The following is an 18,885-nucleotide window of genomic DNA, read 5'->3' as shown; positions in this document are numbered from 1 at the left end:
ACTATTAATTTTGCTATTATTATTAAGTAAACACTTGTTTCTTTTTAGATTATAGACTACAAAGAAAGCATTAGATTGGTTGCCATTTAATACTGAATAGTTACCTTTTCAACCGGTGTATTTTCTTCACTTGTTACACTAGCTTTTCTTGATTCAGTTTTGGTTCTGCTCAGCCTTCGGGATACTTTTTCTCTAAGCAGAGTAGCATATCCAATGTGCTCATAGATGGGGTTTTTGGTCATTTTGGCAATATACTCAGAAGCCTTGGTTTCTATATACAGTGTTATCAAGCCATCTGTAACCAAATCATGGATAGATTCAAACCTTTTCTCCCCCACAAAGTGCTTCCCATCATAGAAAAGCCTGTAGTTTAAGGTTTGATTACCAAACCTGCATAAAAAAAAGAAGAGAAAGAGAATACAAAATATCAGAACAACCAGGAGACAATCTTGCTGATTATACATACATTTTTAGGTCCTAATATTGCAAATGGATCTGTGTGGATGAGTATCCCACAGAACCTCATTGTGCTCATGTGGATCTGACTGAAGGATTAAGCCACCTAGTGTTTAACAAGCAACACCACCCAGAAAGTGTGGTGCAGTTAGTCAGTATGTGCTCATCTTGAGGGGCTGGCACAACACATCAGAGGTATGCTTATACTGATTGACAAAAGCCTATTCTGGGGAGTGCTATTTATGGCATGTATCGTATACGGTTTAAAAAAAATATATTAAAAACAAAGCATCTTAAAATGTTTCTTTTATAGCACATCAAGGGTGAAATCCCGATCTCACTGAGGTAAATGGAAGGTTTTTGTCAGTGACTTCAGTGGGGTCAGCATTTCAGTCCAAATGTACATGTTTTCTTTGTTAAATGGATTACAGGCTAAAAGCTCCAGAATGATCTCAGATTTGTGCTATAACTTTTTTTCATATAAATTCCCAATTTGCAAACAAACGTACGTTTTTGAATCAACAAGTATTTCCATAGGTAAATTTAGAAATTAGACTGAAAATCTAGCTCTTGATGTTAGCAACTGAAGTATTCTGTTACAACCACTATACATATCTATATTTAATGACAATCAAATACTATACTTTTCTTACTCTTTATTTTGTAATACTTTGTTAAGAACCTTGAAAATCTCCTATTTTGTTCTTTTCCATTTGACAAACACTGCTATTCATTTCCTACACTGTTCACACAGCAAGCACCAGTGTCAGTCTCAAAATGGTTTAAATGCTGGACTGCTGACGGCCTTGTTTGTGCACCAATATAACTAATCAGGATGATCTCAGTACAATGTTCATAGCTCTAGGAAATCTCTTCTAGGAAATTTTTGTTACAGACTCACCAAAGGGAGTATAAAATTGGAGACTCTTTTTGCAGGTTCCACAAAAATAGTAATGTTTTTAAAACTTTAATTTTTTTTTAATTTTATTAAAGGTGATAGGAGCTGAAGGATATTTCCCACGAAACTATGACAGTTTTATGATGTACAAAATTTTGCACTTGAGTAGCTTGATGTCTCTTTAAAAAGAAAGATGCTAAAGTAAGCTTTAGGGTTCTAATAATTTTATTTAGATTCAATATATAAAAGGACCCCGACCCAAGGTTTGAGGAACCCTACCATTATTACTCTCACAATCAAAATCAGCAGCATAAAAGTCGTCATTCCACAGGAATTCAGCAAGCTGCCTACAGAGCCTCCTTTCCACGCCATCATTGGGGGAGCACAACTTTACCTTCTAAAAAACTCCGTCAAACAGATATCTTTTGCAGTATGCCTGGAAGGTCACCAAAATCAGACCGGGAAGGGGGGGGGGGGGAGGGAAGCTAGTTCTAGAGTACTGCAGCCTTCACAGAGGGCATCCTACCAAGCGCCCCCTCTCATTTATACTGAGAGGGATCCAGTCATGTGCCCCTTCTGACCACAGTTGTGGCATGAGGAGAGGGACAACTCCTCAGGTTGGCCTGTTCCAACTCATTTAGGGCTTTGTAGATCATAACAGAGACCTTACACTCCACCCAGAGACCAATGAGCAACCAGTGCAGATTTGGGAGGAGCACTAGTGTCATGTGTTCCCTGCATGATGCCCAATCAGTAAGCAAGCTACTGCATCCTGCACCAGCGGCAGTCTCAAAATGGTTTTAAGGAGTAGTCCCATGTACAGAGCACTGCAATGGTCTAAGCTTGAGGAAACAAAAGCCTGCATAATAATGGCAAGGTACACATCCACAGAGAAAGTTTGCAAACTCCTAGCCAGATGCAGATGGTAAAAAGCTTACTAGGTTACTGAAGTAATGTGATTGTCAAACAGGTTTAAAATCACGCTTAGTTGCAAGCCCTAGCAATTAAAGGCAGAGGGTTCTCTCAATCAAAGGGACTGGTATGATCTCCGCCATCCCTTCCAAATGTCTAGTTAATCTAGAAATGTTTTATTAAAACTGAGTTTACCTGAGAGCTAGAGTGTAGCATCCAGGTTGCCGCTGGCTCTCTCTAAGAATATATGCTCCTTCTACACCTGCAAGTATTTCATCTGCTTGCTCCCGAGAAATAATTCCATGAAACCTGAGGGGAGAAATTTCAGCAATTTACGGAATAATCATAAGTAGAAATAAAACTACAAGAAATCATGGTTGATTTAAGTCAGACATATGTGACTAGTAGTAGATCATAATAGGATAGCAACACCAAATACTGCATCAGTGAAACAACCTGGAAACAATTTCAGGTCCCCAATTCCCAAACTGACAGACATCAAGCTTCACACAGGTGATGGGATTGAACTGAGAAATGACAGAGCAAAGAGAAAATGTTGTTCACTACCTGAGTAACTCCACTGAGTGATTTTAGAATAATGTCTTTCAATTTGGCCCAGGAAAGTCTAACCCCAGCTACTGGAAAATACTGTGGGCATGACCATCTGAATTTAAGTAAAGACTTTAGAGCAGGTAAAAATGGTGTGTGAATCTTGACGTTCCTACCATCACAATACTTGGCAGCTCAAGGAGCAGGAACAATTAGATATAGAAGAACAAGAAAAAAACATGAAGGCCAAATCCTCAAATCTTGATTTAAAGACTTCAAGTTACAGAGAATCCACCATTTTCAGACCAGCAAGTGACCCATGCCCTACGCTGCAGAGGGAGGCAGAAAAAACCTCAGGGTCTCTGCCAATCTGACCTGGGGGAAAAATCCTTTCCAACCCCAAATATAGTGATCAGTTAGACTCTGAGCATTTTTTTTAAGCCAGCTCTAAGAGGGAGCATGATCAGGCCTGGAGTTTCCTACAATGGTTACTTTATATGAGCGGAATGAAACAAGAGCAGAAATGAAGGCACCTTCAAATAAAAAGAGATAAATTAAAATTAATGCACATATTCTAGATAGTATCCTTTTTAAATATCTGCCTTTATTGTTCATATATATGGTTTTTAAAAGGAGTGAGGATATCTGCACTGCTTCTTTAAATGTGTGGCAGAAAGGCGCTGGTGAAGGTTCTAGTCAGATGTGCTATAGTGACATAGAGAAATAGACGAAGAGTAGCCTTAGGGAGAATATTGTTTTCCTCATTTCAATAAAGTTCCTTGGCCAGTTTCTGCAGAAAGTGACTCTTTCTGTGATTCATTCCCCCATGACAAAAGAAACAGGCCCTAAGACAAACAGCTGACTTTACATTGATCAGTTCTTCAGCTATGACCTTTAAACAAGGACAAAATACAGTCTTTAGAGTAGTTTAAATGCTATGTTGTGCACATATTTTGCTAGCTGATTCACTAAACCTTTCCTTGGAGCTTTTAAAAGCTTCTATTTTAAATGCTGCTGTCTAAAAATACAGTAAATATGTTAAAAGCTTCTAGCCCTAAGCATTGTCTTTTTTCTGACATAATACGTCGGAAATGGTAGGTTTAAAATGCTGCCTCTGGTTTGGTAGGGAAAAAGAAGAGGAAAAACATTTTAGATGTAAAGAGAACTGAACAGCAATTGCACTTGTCACTTTTTCATATTGAATACATGTTAGAGGCATTAGGTTCTAGGTGACCTTTCCAAAGCATTACTAGGCATACTTCCTTTTTTAAATTATGATGGATTTGGACTTTCCTACTATGCTGATGAACCACGGGCATTTTCTACTACAGCCAATTAGAATGAACATCTCTAAAATTACACAATTTAAATGCATCTTTATTAATAAATTCACTGTCATTAATGTCAAACAAGTCCAGTTAACAAGAATGAGTTTAGGCTCTGAGCTGTAATACACACACTATCAATAACAACCAGTTCATTGGACAAAAGACAGTGATAATAGTTTTAAAAGCTCTAGAGCTAGAAAGCATGGTGGTTCAATTAGCTAGGTGCTGTCTTTCAAACTCTACTGTACTCGAGTGGCTATGACTGAATTCCCTATTGTCACAGGTTATATTTTAAAAATGCAACTATAATAATTAGAAGCTCTTTGATAGTTTGACAGCTGCTATGCCCTGGGTGTGAAAAAAAACCCTAAAAATGAAATTATATAGTTAATCCTTATTGCAAGCTAAACTGCAGGCCTTAGAAAAGTACCATATTAAAGGGAAAATTCTCATTCTATGCACACAGCTCAAGTAAAGGGTCTCGAACGAGCTGTAACAATGGCTATGAACACTATCTATACAGGGCTCTGGGTCAATGTACATGCAAGCCATTTGGAGATAACACTCCCACTGCACAGTGGGAGAATGGAGTCCCTCTTTTGAGGCCTTGGAGTTGCCTGCCCTTTTCCCTTCCTTGCACTGGACACCATTTCAGGCCTCGTATGCCCATGGGGTAAGGCAGCCTTTAGACCTGAAGCAGTCTCATACTCTCACTGACACTGTAATACCGGGTATCAGTGAGAAGAAAGTACAGTAAGCACACATCAAAAAGAAGGAAGAATAGGAGGAACAAGATTGAGAAAAACAGTAAAACTAAAAGGGGGTTAAAAGTTGCAGCCGAAAAAAGATCAAGGATGGGAGAGCTGAAACAATCTGAACCATTCTTCCTCAAATAACCCCAGATTTGTTTTTAGTCACCATCCATGGTTTTGTCCTACTCTAGTTGACATGCATGCTGAAGTGATGGTACAGGCCATGCACTGTTGGGCAACAATAATGAATCTATGTGCAACTAGAATATTAGACATTCAAAACATTTTCATGCTAGGATTATGGAAAGTGAAATGAAATATTTTGTCATAACACCTCCACTATGGTATTGTTATTTCTGTATTAATAATTTCAAAAGGAATGCATGATACCTCAAGTGATTATTTATCAAATAATGAAAAATAGAATAGTATAATACATACTCTCTTCCATAATATTTTGGTCGGTTCTCCACCTAAATGTGAAAAGAAAGAAAAATATTAACAATATACTCAAAATTACACCAGTAACGTTAAAATAAAAGTCAAGCAAATGAAATACCGATCATCAATGAAGACTGCAGCATCAAATTCAGAGCATATGCTTAAGCTATCAAAAAAAAGATAAACAAGAGCGCCATTGTACGTGAAGTTATGTTAATCTGAAGTTATAGTACACAGAGAACATATGGTGAAAAATAAAATAAAAAATAAAAATAAGCGGTTTTATTTTCATGGATTTGTGATGACTATAAATATAGTGAATGGTGAAACAAATGGGGCAACACGAGTCAATTGTATTAGATGTGATCAAACAGATGAAGAATAATTTACTATTTTTTCTCATCTATTATTTATACTACATAATAAGATTATTTTTATCCTGTGCTGTTTCTCAGACATTGTTGCCTATAAATGGCAAATGTCTAAAGCTGAAAAATTTAATGTTCTCAGAAGATTTTAAAAAACCCCAACAAAACAAAAAACCCACCCGGGTTTATGGATTTAATTCTGGTATGAAATTCCTAATGTCTCAACAAAGCATGAGCCGAATCTGAAGTACACCACTGAAGTCAATGGAAAGACTTCCAATTTGGCTTTGGACCAAGCCCTAGTAGAGTAACACGCCTATACTCAAACTTCAGATATTCTGACATGTTGGTTTACCACTCAGGCTGCAATCCTGCAATGAACTCTGAGCTGGGGTGCCTTAATTTATCTAAAGCCTTTGTTTTAATCATTTGTATTATTTAATTGCCTGGTTTATCTGAATTATTACATAGTCTCAATTTCAGCATGTGATCCACAGACAACTGTATGGTAGCTCTGTATAATGAGAAGGATCCGATTTCAGTTCTGACTTTCTTTACTAATTGTAAACAAACTGGTTTAGTATTACTCTCTGAATGTTCCACTGTGTGGTGTATACTAGGTATTGAGTTCCACAAAAAAAGTTACATGAAGTTAAAAATCCTCAATCCTCAAATTCATGGACTTGGTTTATATACAGACAAAAAGAACAGATTTACAAAATAGTTTATCTTAGACTTTGTGGAGACAGCAGAAATATGATGCAGCATAAGAAGCACCAGAGAACCCTGAAGTACACACTCATTTTTCAGTAGTTTACAAGTGAAAGAAACACTACACCAGCAGGGGGCACTTCTTTCCAAGGTTTCATACACAAGGTTTTTGTTTGTTTGCTCAACATTTATAGAAAAATATTTGCTTTTTGAATATTAATTTATAAAATGTCAATTTTTTCCTGCCCACTTATTACCTGAATTTATCTATAGTGTGTTAGGAAAATCCTCAGAGGATATTTTATACAGCTGGATTTTTTTTTTTTTTGATATGACTGGCACTCTAATTTCTCTCCAGCTATGATCTTTGGCTGTAGCCTTTGACACTTCCCTCTTATATGGCATGAAAAATACAACTGGAACCAGAATGTAGGCTTGTAAACTTAAAATAAAAATCAAATAAGCTCTATTTTTTTTCCAAATGAGCTCTATTGTGCACCGGAAGCCAGCACCATACTTCCAAACAACAAATATATGAAATTACGGAAAAAGTAATTTTCTGCTGGTGCAATAATCCATACACTGCTGTACTGAGATGTCTGACCTGGTACCCTGAGGTCACAGAGGCTAGGCATCTCAGACATGATATAAAGAAATTAATGTTAGAAATTACTTCCTTTCAATAGTCCAACAGCAGTATCAAGCCCTTGAATCCCCTACCTCAGAACCATAAATTGCTACAAGAGAGCACAGTAATTTGGATATTTGAGAAGCAGGAATAAAAGAAAGAGAATAATCTTGTAGAGTGAACCCAGAGCAAAATCTGAGGCACATCTGAGCACAGGTTTTCAATTTCTAGACACATACATACAGATCTTGTTTAAACAGTGCAGATGGTCAGAGAATTTTTAGCAGGATTGCCAGTTAGAATTTTGGTTTTAACCTCCCTAGCTCATTTCTGATGAGATTGTAGACAGGGGTTAAATGAAAGGGAAAGAAGGGAGTAGGGGGGGAGGCATTACTCTTATTAAATTAAAGTAACCAGCAAAATACAGAAATGTGCAGGATGTTGAGTTTCTTTTGTTAAATATTTACCATTCAAATCTGCTCATGTGAAACCCATATATACATACACTTAAGCACGGGCAGCAGGTATAGTAGGCCAGGGGAGGCTAAGACTCCCCTAACCCAGGATGTGGCCCCACCCATGCTTCGCTCCGAGGCCCTGCCCTTGCTCCCCATCTCCCCGAAGCCGGCGGGAGCTCAGCTCGGGCCAGAGGCCTGGAGCTCAGGGCTTGTCCAGCCGTCAGCTTGGGGTGGTTCGGGCAGGTGCTCATGCCAGCTGGCAGCCTGGGGTTTGGGACAGCTGGGACGGGCAGCAACTCGGGGATCAGGGCAGCTGGGGCGGTTGGGCAGTGCTCGGGGCGGTTCAGCCAGGGCTTCTCTGGCCACGGTGTGGGGAGAAGGGAGGGGGAAATCAGGTGGAAGGGGTGGGGGCTGGGTGAGCTAGCCTCCCCGAAAGGGGTGTTCACACGCCACCCATGCACCTAAGCATAAAACTAGAGAAAAGTAAATCTCAAAATAATGTAATTCTGATAATGAGAGAAGGACAGCAACATATTTTGCATTTACATAGTGTGACAGACATGGCAATTTCCTGCAATATCTTTGTGAGATCTTATTGTATTAAATTTATGTACCATTGTGGGCCAGGTACTGTATGTAATTCCATCGGGGAGAGTGACCACAGCTTTTCCAGGAACTAAGAACAGCATGAGGTAATTAGGCAAATTCACTTGGGTAGTAAACCTCTAGAGAAGTACTCCTACCTGGAGACACTCACGTATATTAGTCAAACTGGATTCTCCAGGGACCAACAGACAAAAAAAACAAGGGACTTTTGGATAAATAGCCTGAGTTTAAACTGACTCAGGGCCTGCTTTCTGATCCAGCAAATGGACAGGACTTCCTGCCCATGGTGGACCCTATTCCTTCCTGGGAAGGGTTGGGAGGACTTTGGCCGACGGAGGCCCCATAAGACTGATGCATGTCCTCTGGTGAGCTTTTCGCATCTATACAGGAACTTTGCTTTTTATGTTTTGCCCCTAGTGCCTTCATCTTAAGAATAAGTGTGCTTGCTTATAAAGGACTATTTGGAGCTTGTGACCGCTGGCTATTACAGCTGTTCATAGCCTTCCAACAGAAAGCAAAGACACTAGTCTGTTTAGGCATTCTGGCTTTCTGGGAGTAACATAATGTAGTTAGGAACTATGCATCCTGGAAAAATCCTGGTCGGGGGGGGGGGGGGGGAGGGGAAAGGGAAAAGAGAGAGAGAGAGAGAGAGAGAGAGAGAGATGTGAGTCTCCACCCAAGAGAGGTGATGGCCTAGAATTGGTACCCTTGGTGGACCATGGAGGGGAAATACATGTGCAATTGCCCTGAACTATGACATATAGCACCTTTCTTCTTGGAGGAGCTTAATAAACCTATGGGCCAGACTCTGATAATTTGCAACTCAACCTGAGTAAGGGTATCAGAATGTGGCCCCGGTGCATGCGAAACCCCTGAATACAACCTCTTAGGTGGACACAGTGGCTAGTCAGCATGGAACAATCACAACAGACTCCGGTTCAACTGAAGCTGTGTCAGTCTTTATCTCACAAATGAAGCACTGCACCTAGCGGATAAAGAGCCAGGCAGCTGTTGTGTTGCGAAAACGCTGACCGGCATTTGCTGAGTTCTTATATAACCAGTATGGGTGGCCTCTGCTACACAATAAAATCAATAGCGCGTAAGCAATACTAATTCACAATTACAGGCCCAGCCCCGCTGCATGAGTCCTTACAGCAGGCAGCGCACTGCACAAAGGTGCAAGGAGGAGATTTTTGGCAAAAAATTAAATTACATCTTTAATGTTCTTACAGAGAAGCCAAAACCTCCGATTTTAAGGTCTCAAATGAAAGACACATGCAGAGTAAACATCATGGCACTCAATTTATCTCAGAAGACTAAAGGGCTGAGTCAGCAAGGCTGGGATTTTTATTTATTTCTAGTTGTCTGTAGAATCTCAGGATCATTTTCAAGAACATAACACACTAGAATGACACAATCAACCTAAAAATACCTCCACAAACCTCAGACACTCAACTACTGCCAGGCCATTTCTTTAGACAGGAACCTGAATAGACAGACAGATCTTGCAACCTATCCTAAAGGCCCATAAACTCAGGTTCTGTCAGACCAGTGAGGAAATCACATTGCAGACATGATGACCTAGCTGCTGAAAATGTTCTATATCAGCTATATCAATGCAGCTATATCAATCCATGGCCTATCACTGAGAAGATCCTCATTGATTTCAGCCGCGAGGAATGAGCATGACAAGATTGGAGGTTTCAAGGTAACTAAGAGCTATATCATATTAGACTTTATAGATCAAAATCAACACCTTGACGTACACCTGTGAACAAACAGGAAGCCAGTGATGTGTATGGAGCACAGGTTTACACTCCCGAGGAATCTTGTAGTAATATTTTGTACTATCTGAAATTTGTGCATGAACTTCAAGCGAAGTTCCATATATCTCAGTGAGCAAGACTGACTGAAACTCAGACTGGGGTTACGTTTCCCCACCTGATGTGAATGAGCCCAAAATAAACAAGCTCACTTTGAGGACCATTCTGCTTACTTGGACTTCACAGAAATCACAGCAGAGAAGAACGCTCTCACCATCTCCATTGGCGCCACACCATATTTTTCCACAGTTTCTCTATGGAAAAGACAGCTACCTTTTCCATAACTGGTGTTCTTTGAGATGTGTTGCTCATGTCTATTCCACAATAGGTGTGCGTACTCACCACGTGCACTGGTGTCGGAAGTTTTTCCCCTAGCAGTACCCGTAGGGGAGCGCCCCAGCGACCCCTGAAGTGGCACTTCCATGGTGCTGTATAAGGGGCGCTGTGAGCTTCCCGAACCCTCAGTTCCTTCTTGCCAGACAACACCGACAGAGGGGAAGGAGGGCGGGATGTGGAATAGACATGAGCAACACATCTTGAAGAAAACCAGCTGCGGAAAAGGTAGCTGTCTTTTCTTCTTCTTCAAGTGATTGCTTATGTGTATTCCACAATAGGTGATTTCAAGCAATATCTGCTGGAGATGGGTAGGAGTTCACAAACTCTCAGGACGGAGCACAGCCCTGCTGAACCCGGCATCTTCCCTGATCTGGGAGACGATCGCATAATGTGAGGTGAATGTGTGAACTGAAGACCATGTGGCAGCCCTGCAAATGTCCTGAATGGGGACATGGGCTAAAAAGGCAGTCGAAGAGGCTTGCGCCCTAGTCGAGCGTGGCCTCCAATTGACAGTGGAGGGATTCCCGCCAGGTCATAACAGGTACGGATGCACGAGGTGATCCAGTTGGAGAGCCACTGATGGAGATCGGCCGACCCCTCATTCATTCGGCCGAGGGATGAACAGCTGTGAAGACTCCCTGAATGGCTTAGTCCATTCCAGGTAAAAAGCCAGAGCCCGTCTCACATCCAGCATGTGGAGGTGGCGCTTCTCACTGGACGCATGGGGCTTGGGGCAGAGGACCGGCAGGAAAGTGTCCTGACCCATGTGGTAGACAAAGACCACCTATGGGAGGAATGAAGGATGTGGGCGGAGCTGGACCTTATCCTTATGGAACACCGTATATGGGGGCTCGGAGGTCAGGGTCCTGAGTTCCGAGACCTGCCTAGTCGACATGATCGCCACCAGGAAGGCCACCTTCCACGAGTGGCACGACCAGGAGCACGTAGCTAGCGGCTACGGGGGACACGTCAGCTGGGCCAGCACCAAGTTGACGTCCCACTGCGGGACTGGGGGCCTAACATACGGGAAGAGATGATCCAATCCCTTAAGGAATCGGTCAGTCATAGCATGGGAGAATACCGTGTGCCCCTGCACTGGCGGATGGAAGGCCGATATGGCTGCCAAGTGCACCTTGACAGACAAGAGCGCCAGGCCCTGGGCTCTAAGGTGAAGTAGGTAGTCCAAAATGAGCTGGATTGGGGCAGCCACGGGGGAAATGCCCCATTCAGCCGCCCATTGGGAAAACCGAGACCACTTTGCCAAGTAGGCTCGGAGCGTGGACGGTTGCTTGCTTTCCAAGAGGACGTGCTGAACCACTTCCGAGCACATCCTTTCCTCCCGGCCTAACCATTGAGCAGCCACGCTGTGAGGTGGAGTGCCGCTAGGTTGGAGTGGAGGAGGAAGCCCTGGTCCTGGGAGAGCAGGTCCGGGCAGGATGGTAATGGCCACGGTGGGGCAACGTGAGGGTGTACCAATGCTGCCTGGGCCATGCCGGGGCAACTGGGAGGACCCAGGCCCTGTCCATCTTTATCTTTTCCAAGACTTTGCCAATCAGCAGTAACGGGGGGACAGCATAGAGAAACTGGCCTGACCAGGATAGGAGGAAGGCATCGGAGATAGCGCCCCATCCCAGGTCCCCCCGAAGCAGAACCAGGGACAGCGATGGTTCTGTCGAGTCACAAACAGGTCCACCTGGGGAGTTCCCCACACTTGGAAAAGTCTGTGCACCACCTCTGGGTGAAGAGACCACTCATGCTGAGAGGAGAAGTCTTGGCTCAGGCGATCCGCCCATGACTTCCGGGTAGGTGATATGCCTGTAAGCAAATGTCGTGGGCTATACAGAAGTCCCACAGCTTGAGGGCTTCCAGGCAGAGGATCGGGCCCTGTCTTGCCTGTTGATGTAAAACGTTGAGGCCGTGTTGTTCATGAGAATCCTGACCACCCGGCCCTCCAGGGTGAGCGGAAGGCCATGCTCGCCAGCTGCACCGTCCTGAGCTTCTTGACGTTTATGTGGAGGGCCAGGTCCTGCACAGACCTGCCAGGTCCTGCACAGACCACAGACCTTGGGTCTGAAGGTCTCCCACATGGGCTCCCCACCCCAATGCGGTTGACATTCCATCGATGGGGGCCTGCCTCTGAACGGGACCCCGTGGAGCATGTTCCCCAGGGATGACTGCCATCGAAGGGAGGCAATCACTGGTTCGGGCACAGTGAGGACCTTGTCCATCCTGTCTCTGGCCTGGGAGAACACCGAGGCCAACCAGAGCTGGAGGGGCCTCATCCTGAGTCTGGCGTGGCGAACCACATACGTGCACACCGACATGCGATCCAAGAGCTGGAGACACGCTCTGGCTGTTGTCACTGGAAACCTTGTGACTGTGTTGATAAGCCCTTTCAGGGTCTCGAACCTGTCCAGTGGGAGGGAGACTCTGTCCGACATGGCACCCAGGACTGCCCCGATAAACTCTATGCGTTGTACCGGGACTAATGTGGACTTGGTGTCATTTACCAACAGGCCCAGAGTGGCGCCACATGATCCTGCACCTGTGACCGGGAGCTGCCCTTGACCAGCCAGTCGTCCAGATAGGGGAAGATCTGGACCCCGCGGCGCCTGAAGTAGGCCACCACCACAGACATACACCCTGGAGGCAATGGACAGGCCAAATGGGAGGACCGTAAATTGGTAGTGTTCCTGTCCAACCATGAAATAGAGGAAGCGCCTGTGCCCCTCGAATATATGGATATGGAAGTACGCGTCCTGCAGATCGAGGGCAGCGTACCAGTCCCCAGGAAGGGAATGATGGAGGCCAGGGAGACCATGCGGAACTTGAACTTCACCATGTACTGGTTCGGGCCTTGCAGGTCCAGGATGGGCACGAGCCCCCCTTTGGTCTTCAGGATAAGGAAAGAGCGTGAGTAGTACCCCTTGCATTTGAACTCCGCTGGCACCACTTCCACCGCTCCTAGACCAAGGAGCAGCCCCACCACCTGCGCGAGCAGGGCCTCGTGAGAGGGGTCCCCCCGAAGGGACGGGGGTGGAGGGTGGTTGGGCGTGGTAGAGGTAAACTGGAGGGTGTAGCCCCGGGAGATGGTGCTGAGGATCCATCGGTCTGAGGTCAGCCGCGACCACTCGGGGAGAAAAGCACACAACCGGTTGGAGAAGGGAAGCTTTATTATGGGTGAATCCCTGATGTGAACTGGTAAGTCTTCCCCGGGCATCCCATCAAAACTGCTGTTTCCCTGCCTGTTTGCTCTTGGAAGACCCAGGCTGGGGGCAGACCGAGACTGCCTCTGCAGGCGTTTCTTATAGTTCCACGACTTTTTATAAGGGGACTTGTATTTAGAGTGGGTGGCCTGTGTGGGAGCCTGCTGTGGCTTAAACTTAGGTCTAGCTGGAGCCGGAACATAGAGGCCTTAAACATAGTACGGGAGTCTTTCAGGCCATGTAGTTTTATGCCCGTCTGTTCCACAAACGGGGCCTTGCCATCAAACGGGAGGTATTGCAAGGAGTTCTGCACCTCACTGGACAGCTCAGACAGCAGGAGCCACAAAGCCGTTTTCATGGACACTGCAGAGGCCATGGACCGTGCAGCCATGTCCGCCGCATCCGATACTGTCTGCGGGGTTGCCCTGGCAGCCGCTGTACTCTCCTCCACCAGAGCTTTGAACTCCTTCCTGCAACGCTTCTGGAGGAGTCCTCGAACTTGGGCAGAGCGCCCCACAGATTGAACTCATACCGGCCCAGGAGAGCCTGATGATTTGCCACCCATAACTGGAAGCTCAAGGACTAATACATTTTTCTCCCAAATAAATCCAGCCTCCTTGAATCTTTATTTTTCGGAGTGGGGGCTGGTTGGTCCTGCCGCTCCATGTGGTTGACCGATTCGACCACCAGGGAGTTAGGAGCAGGGTGGGTGTATAAGTATTCATGCCCTTTGGTGGGTACAAAATACTTGCGTTCCGCTGTCTTAGAGATGAGGGGCAATGAGGCCGGGGTTTGCCACAGGGCATTTGAAATTTTTGCCACCCCTTTGTGGAGTGGCAAGGCCACCCTGACCGGTGCCGAGGCGGCCAGGATGTTAAAAAGGGAGTCCGAGGGCTCCTCCACCTCCTCTGCCTGAAGGTTCAGGTTTGATGCCACCCTTTTCAATAGTTCCTGGTGGGCTTTAGAGTCCTCCTGCGGGACGGAGGGAGGAGGGGCCATAATCGCCTCATCAGGGGAGGGTGAGGAGGCGGGCACAGTACTTTGCTTGTCCACTGACACCGGAGGATCCACCACCTGGTCGCTCTCTGGGCACGGTGCTGAAGATGCACGTCCCACCAACTCCTTCCTTGGAGGCTGGGAGAGGGAGGCCGACGGCCGTTCTGAGGCTCTGGACACCGAGCGAGCCCCCACTGTGCCAGCCACGGAGCCCGGTGCCACTGCACCGGCTCTGGCACCAGCGGAGCAGGCTGTTCGGCCTGGTTGGCCTGACCCATCGATGGACGACTACGAAGGGAGGCTGGGCTGATGTACAACCTGCCGCTGTCCCTTGACCTGGAGGAGTGGTGGTGCTGGGAGCAGTGCCAACCACAAGACTGTGATCCCGACATGGAGGAATGGTACCACTGGTAGCTGCTGCTCCGCAATGACAAGATGACGGTGATCGATGCCTGGGGCTGTGGGAGCAGTGCCATGGCGAGGTCCTGGAGCAGGATGACGATTGGGAATGGCATCAACGTTCGTGTCACGACTAGCTACGATAGCCCCTCTGAGACGAGGACCTTCGGTGGCATCTGCCTCGGTCCCATCAGTGTCTGCTCCTCGAGGCGGAGCAGTGCCTGGAGTCTCTGTCAGTTGGAACCCAGCCAGGCAACCTGGTGGGAGTCGACGGCGACCTGCTTGGACTACGCATGGGACGGTCGCTGAGCGGCAAAGGGCATCGGGAACGTTCCCTCGACTGTGACCGGAACCAAGTCAGGGGTGGGGACTGCGGAGATCCCAGCGGCGGCTTGCCTCTGGGCTGCGGGGCCAACATTGGCAGTGCTCCTGGTACCAGCCACTTGCAGGGCCTCTGGCATGGAGGGCATCCGGACATCAGGGGAAACCTGCTCCGAATGGGCTTGGTTACTCTGCTTGACCTGAGTTGGAGGCCTAGAGGCCGATGGGGACTGAGGACTGCCCAACATGGGTCTAGCCTCTCCCCCAGTCTTGCTCCGGTGCCGCGGCAGAGGAGGGCTCTTCTTAGCCTTCTTGGCGTGGCCTGTGGATGGGAAGTGGTGCCAACTGGTAGATGGCACCGGATGGTAGCTGCACACCGACACTGCGGTACCTGGTGCTGACTTGAAGCGGCGCGCTGGAGTCTGGGCCAACGCCAACTCCATCAGGATGGCCTGGAGCCTAATGTTTCTCTCTCTTGGTCCGAGGCTTGAACGACTTGCAAATCTTGCAGCGATTGCTGAGATGGGTTTCACCCAAACAGCGTAAACAGTCGCATGCAGATCACTCACTGGCATCGGTCGCCTACAAGTGTCGCATGACTTAAAACCTGGGGCGCGGGGCATGTCCTGGCACGGGCACACTAACTAAACTAAACTGAAACTAATCAAACTACAGGTACTACTACACTGAACAAACAAGAGTTCTGGGGAAAAGCTGTAGCAAAGCTGGAGCAGAGCAGTTCCCAAGCACCTTCACTGGTGGCAAAAAGGAACTGAGGGTGGGGGGAGTATGCAGCGCCCCTTATACCACGCCATGGAGGTGCCACTCAAGGGGTCGCTAGGGGCATTCACCTACAGGTACTGCTAGGGGAAAAACTTCCAACACTGGTGCACATGGCAAGCACACACACCTATTGTGGAAATACACGAGTGATCACTGGAAGAAGAAGAAACAGCTGCATTTCACAACTGACCAACACAGTTTCCACCATTCATGCATCATCTGTGCCAGATCAGCATTATAAAGTGTTGACCAGTGAGGAGAGTGCAGAGAGAGGGAGCACTCAGGACCACCATGCCAATATACAAAAGTTGTGATTATCATAACCACCCAGCCTGGACCAATAAAAACGGTCACCTCTCTACAATAAGAGTAAGCATGAGCCCTAACCTCCAACTGTAGGCAATAATGGTCTGATCTAAGAAGTGTGCAATCACCAATCCCAAACCAATCCCCCTCCCACAATTCAGAGTGACCACTATTGTCTATTGAGCCAGAAACCATACTGAATAGTTCCAAGGTTATTGTTTTAGCCATGAGATCCTTGAAGAGTCATCATCTGCATGGATGCTAAAATCACTCAGGGCAATAAGCCTCAGTGACTCCAACACCAGGGTAGATAAGCAATTTATTAACTCAATCAGGAAATCAGAACTGTAGTGGAGTAGCCTGTAAACGTAACTATTCCAGGATCCATACACAAGCTGGACAAACAAATTTAATTTTAGAGTCGGAGACTTCCTATGCTTAAACTCAAATTAAACCAACACAACCACCGCACTTCTGAACTGTCCTTCTGAAGCTCAGATTTCAGAGAGTCTGGGCATTCCAACCCTGATGCCTAGACGGTTAAAGTACATTCTCGCATCCCCCTACCAAAACACTTATTGAAACATTTATTCTAGGTCCATGATTTCCCCCCCTATGTTACAGCATATTCTCCGAAACACAGTCTGGTGTAGTACCAGAAGTTTATATTCAATACTTAGAACTAAATTAACCTCTCTCATTAAATCTATTCGTTAACTTGTCTAATTATGCATAGTTCTTTTAAATAATTTTAAAGCTTTACTACATTTTAATATCCTTGAAATTGTGATTCCTTTTTAGACCAGGAGTGATATTCAGTGTACAGCATATTGCAATAAAGTCCTACGCCACTGTGCAGGATAATTCTTCACGAAACTATTGGGAATCATGCGTTTGGGAGATGAATATGCCCTAAAATGGCAGATTGTCATTTCATGTATATCATCTGCATCCAAGTCACACTGCACTGAAATGAGAAGACACCCTGAAGAATTCTTTCCATTTAAGTACTGTCACAGAAATAACACCCCTAATTTCAATAAATGTTCTCTCTCCTTTACTTTATTCTATGAGAAATACACTCTAATTTAGCCATTAAAAAAGAGCTAAATGTTTAAAGTAAAAAGGGGTCAGGGAGGTAAGAGCCATTTATTCTCAAATCATAGAGATTAAATAGTGCTACTTTAATTGCATTATTGATCAAATCTTCCGATCTTTATCAAAACCCTCATCTGATGTCAATGGGAGTTTTAACTGAGTAAGGACTACAGGTTTTGGCCTTATGTGTATACCAAAAAGGTACAACGATACATATACACCTCTACCCCGATATAACGCGACCCGATACAACACGAATTCGGATAGATCAAAGCAAGTTCGATATAACGCGGTTTCACCTATAATGCGGTAAGATTTTTTGGCTCCCGAGAACAGCGTTATTTCGAGATAGAGGTGTATTCCAGATGACAGACAATCCTTCAAGTGTGGCAAGATTAACAACTGCTTTGGACTTGATTCTTTGGGCCACTACCTTCCTGGTGTCAGTAATCATATGTTGGGAGTGGGTCATGGGTAGGACAGGGAAGGGGGAGCCATAGCAGAGTGGAGCTCCATTATACCTAATATTGTATCCCAATGGCATAGGATCCTTCCTGGACCTTGCATTCTGGGGAATTTAGGGCTGCTCCTCTGCCTCCCTAACTTACACCAGTGCTAGGCAGCCCTAAATAAGGGAACTGGTTCACATGTCCCTCCAATCCATGGACAGAGTGGAGAATCAAGACCTTAGACTCAGCAAAGTCGGGGGGGGGGGGGGGGGAGAGACGACTGTTCGTTAGAGAAGTTGGCAATGAATTGCCCATAAACATTTGCAAAATTCAGGAAAACCTGAAGTCCTCAGACGGTCCAGGGTGCTGTCTAGTTACAGATGGCTTCCACCTTCAGTAGGTCCATCTGGACAAAAGGATGGCATGAGGAATGTCCGCACTGTCCTCTTCCCACCCTACAACTTACACATCCAGAGGGTCAAGATAAGCCAAACATCCAAAATGCCACCCTAGGGGGTAGTGTTAAAACTCTGAGATTAAAACTGTGATTAATCACGGCTACTTTTTTAATCTCACAATTAATTGCGATAATTTTTTAAATCATTTGACAACTCTAGTATTGATGATTAATTATTATTATTATATTATTTTGTTCCCTTAGAATCCTAGGTCTCACATTTCAGCTGAGAAAAAGGCATTTCTGCAAGAGAAAAAAAGACCCTCTCCCTTTCATTATCATACAAAATTAGAGAGGAAACTGCTTTTTCTAGGAACCATATTTTTTGCTTGCTTTAGACACAACCCAGCTGGAATTCAGAACAATGAACATAGCAATTAGCTGACATTTCTCTACATAATAATATAGGTTAAAGCTCGAAGGCCTTGTCTACACTAGGGAAATTTCAGACAAATTTCTCACTGTTGCTAACACTGGTTCAGCTGAACCACTGTTAACAGTATTGAAAGCCCTAATGTAGATAAGCCCACTAACCTGCACACTGTTATCAGCACTGTGTCAATAAGACTTTCTCTGAGCAGAACAGTAAAAGCTAACTAAATGG

General features: G+C 45.3%; 1 protein-coding gene across 4 annotated transcripts in view; it reads right to left on the bottom strand.

Moving 5' to 3' along the window:
* CHN2 (chimerin 2) overlaps positions 1-18,885 on the bottom strand; it is a 207,389-nt gene that overhangs the window by 89,564 nt on the left and 98,940 nt on the right. For all 4 annotated transcript variants that reach the window (XM_042861805.2, XM_024107015.3, XM_042861799.2 and 1 more), the window contains exons 4-6: positions 5,337-5,368; positions 2,462-2,575; positions 105-390 (exon numbers count right to left, since the gene is read on the bottom strand). In XM_042861805.2, the coding sequence (XP_042717739.1) occupies positions 105-390; positions 2,462-2,575; positions 5,337-5,368 (432 nt within the window). The remainder of the gene's footprint in view (positions 1-104; positions 391-2,461; positions 2,576-5,336; positions 5,369-18,885) is intronic.

The sequence above is a fragment of the Chrysemys picta genome, chromosome 2, assembly GCF_011386835.1.
Source record: "Chrysemys picta bellii isolate R12L10 chromosome 2, ASM1138683v2, whole genome shotgun sequence".
In the NCBI taxonomy this organism is placed as follows: Eukaryota; Metazoa; Chordata; order Testudines; family Emydidae; genus Chrysemys; species Chrysemys picta.
Note: the sequence above shows the minus strand (reverse complement) of the source record. Positions and strands in the feature narration are given on the sequence as shown.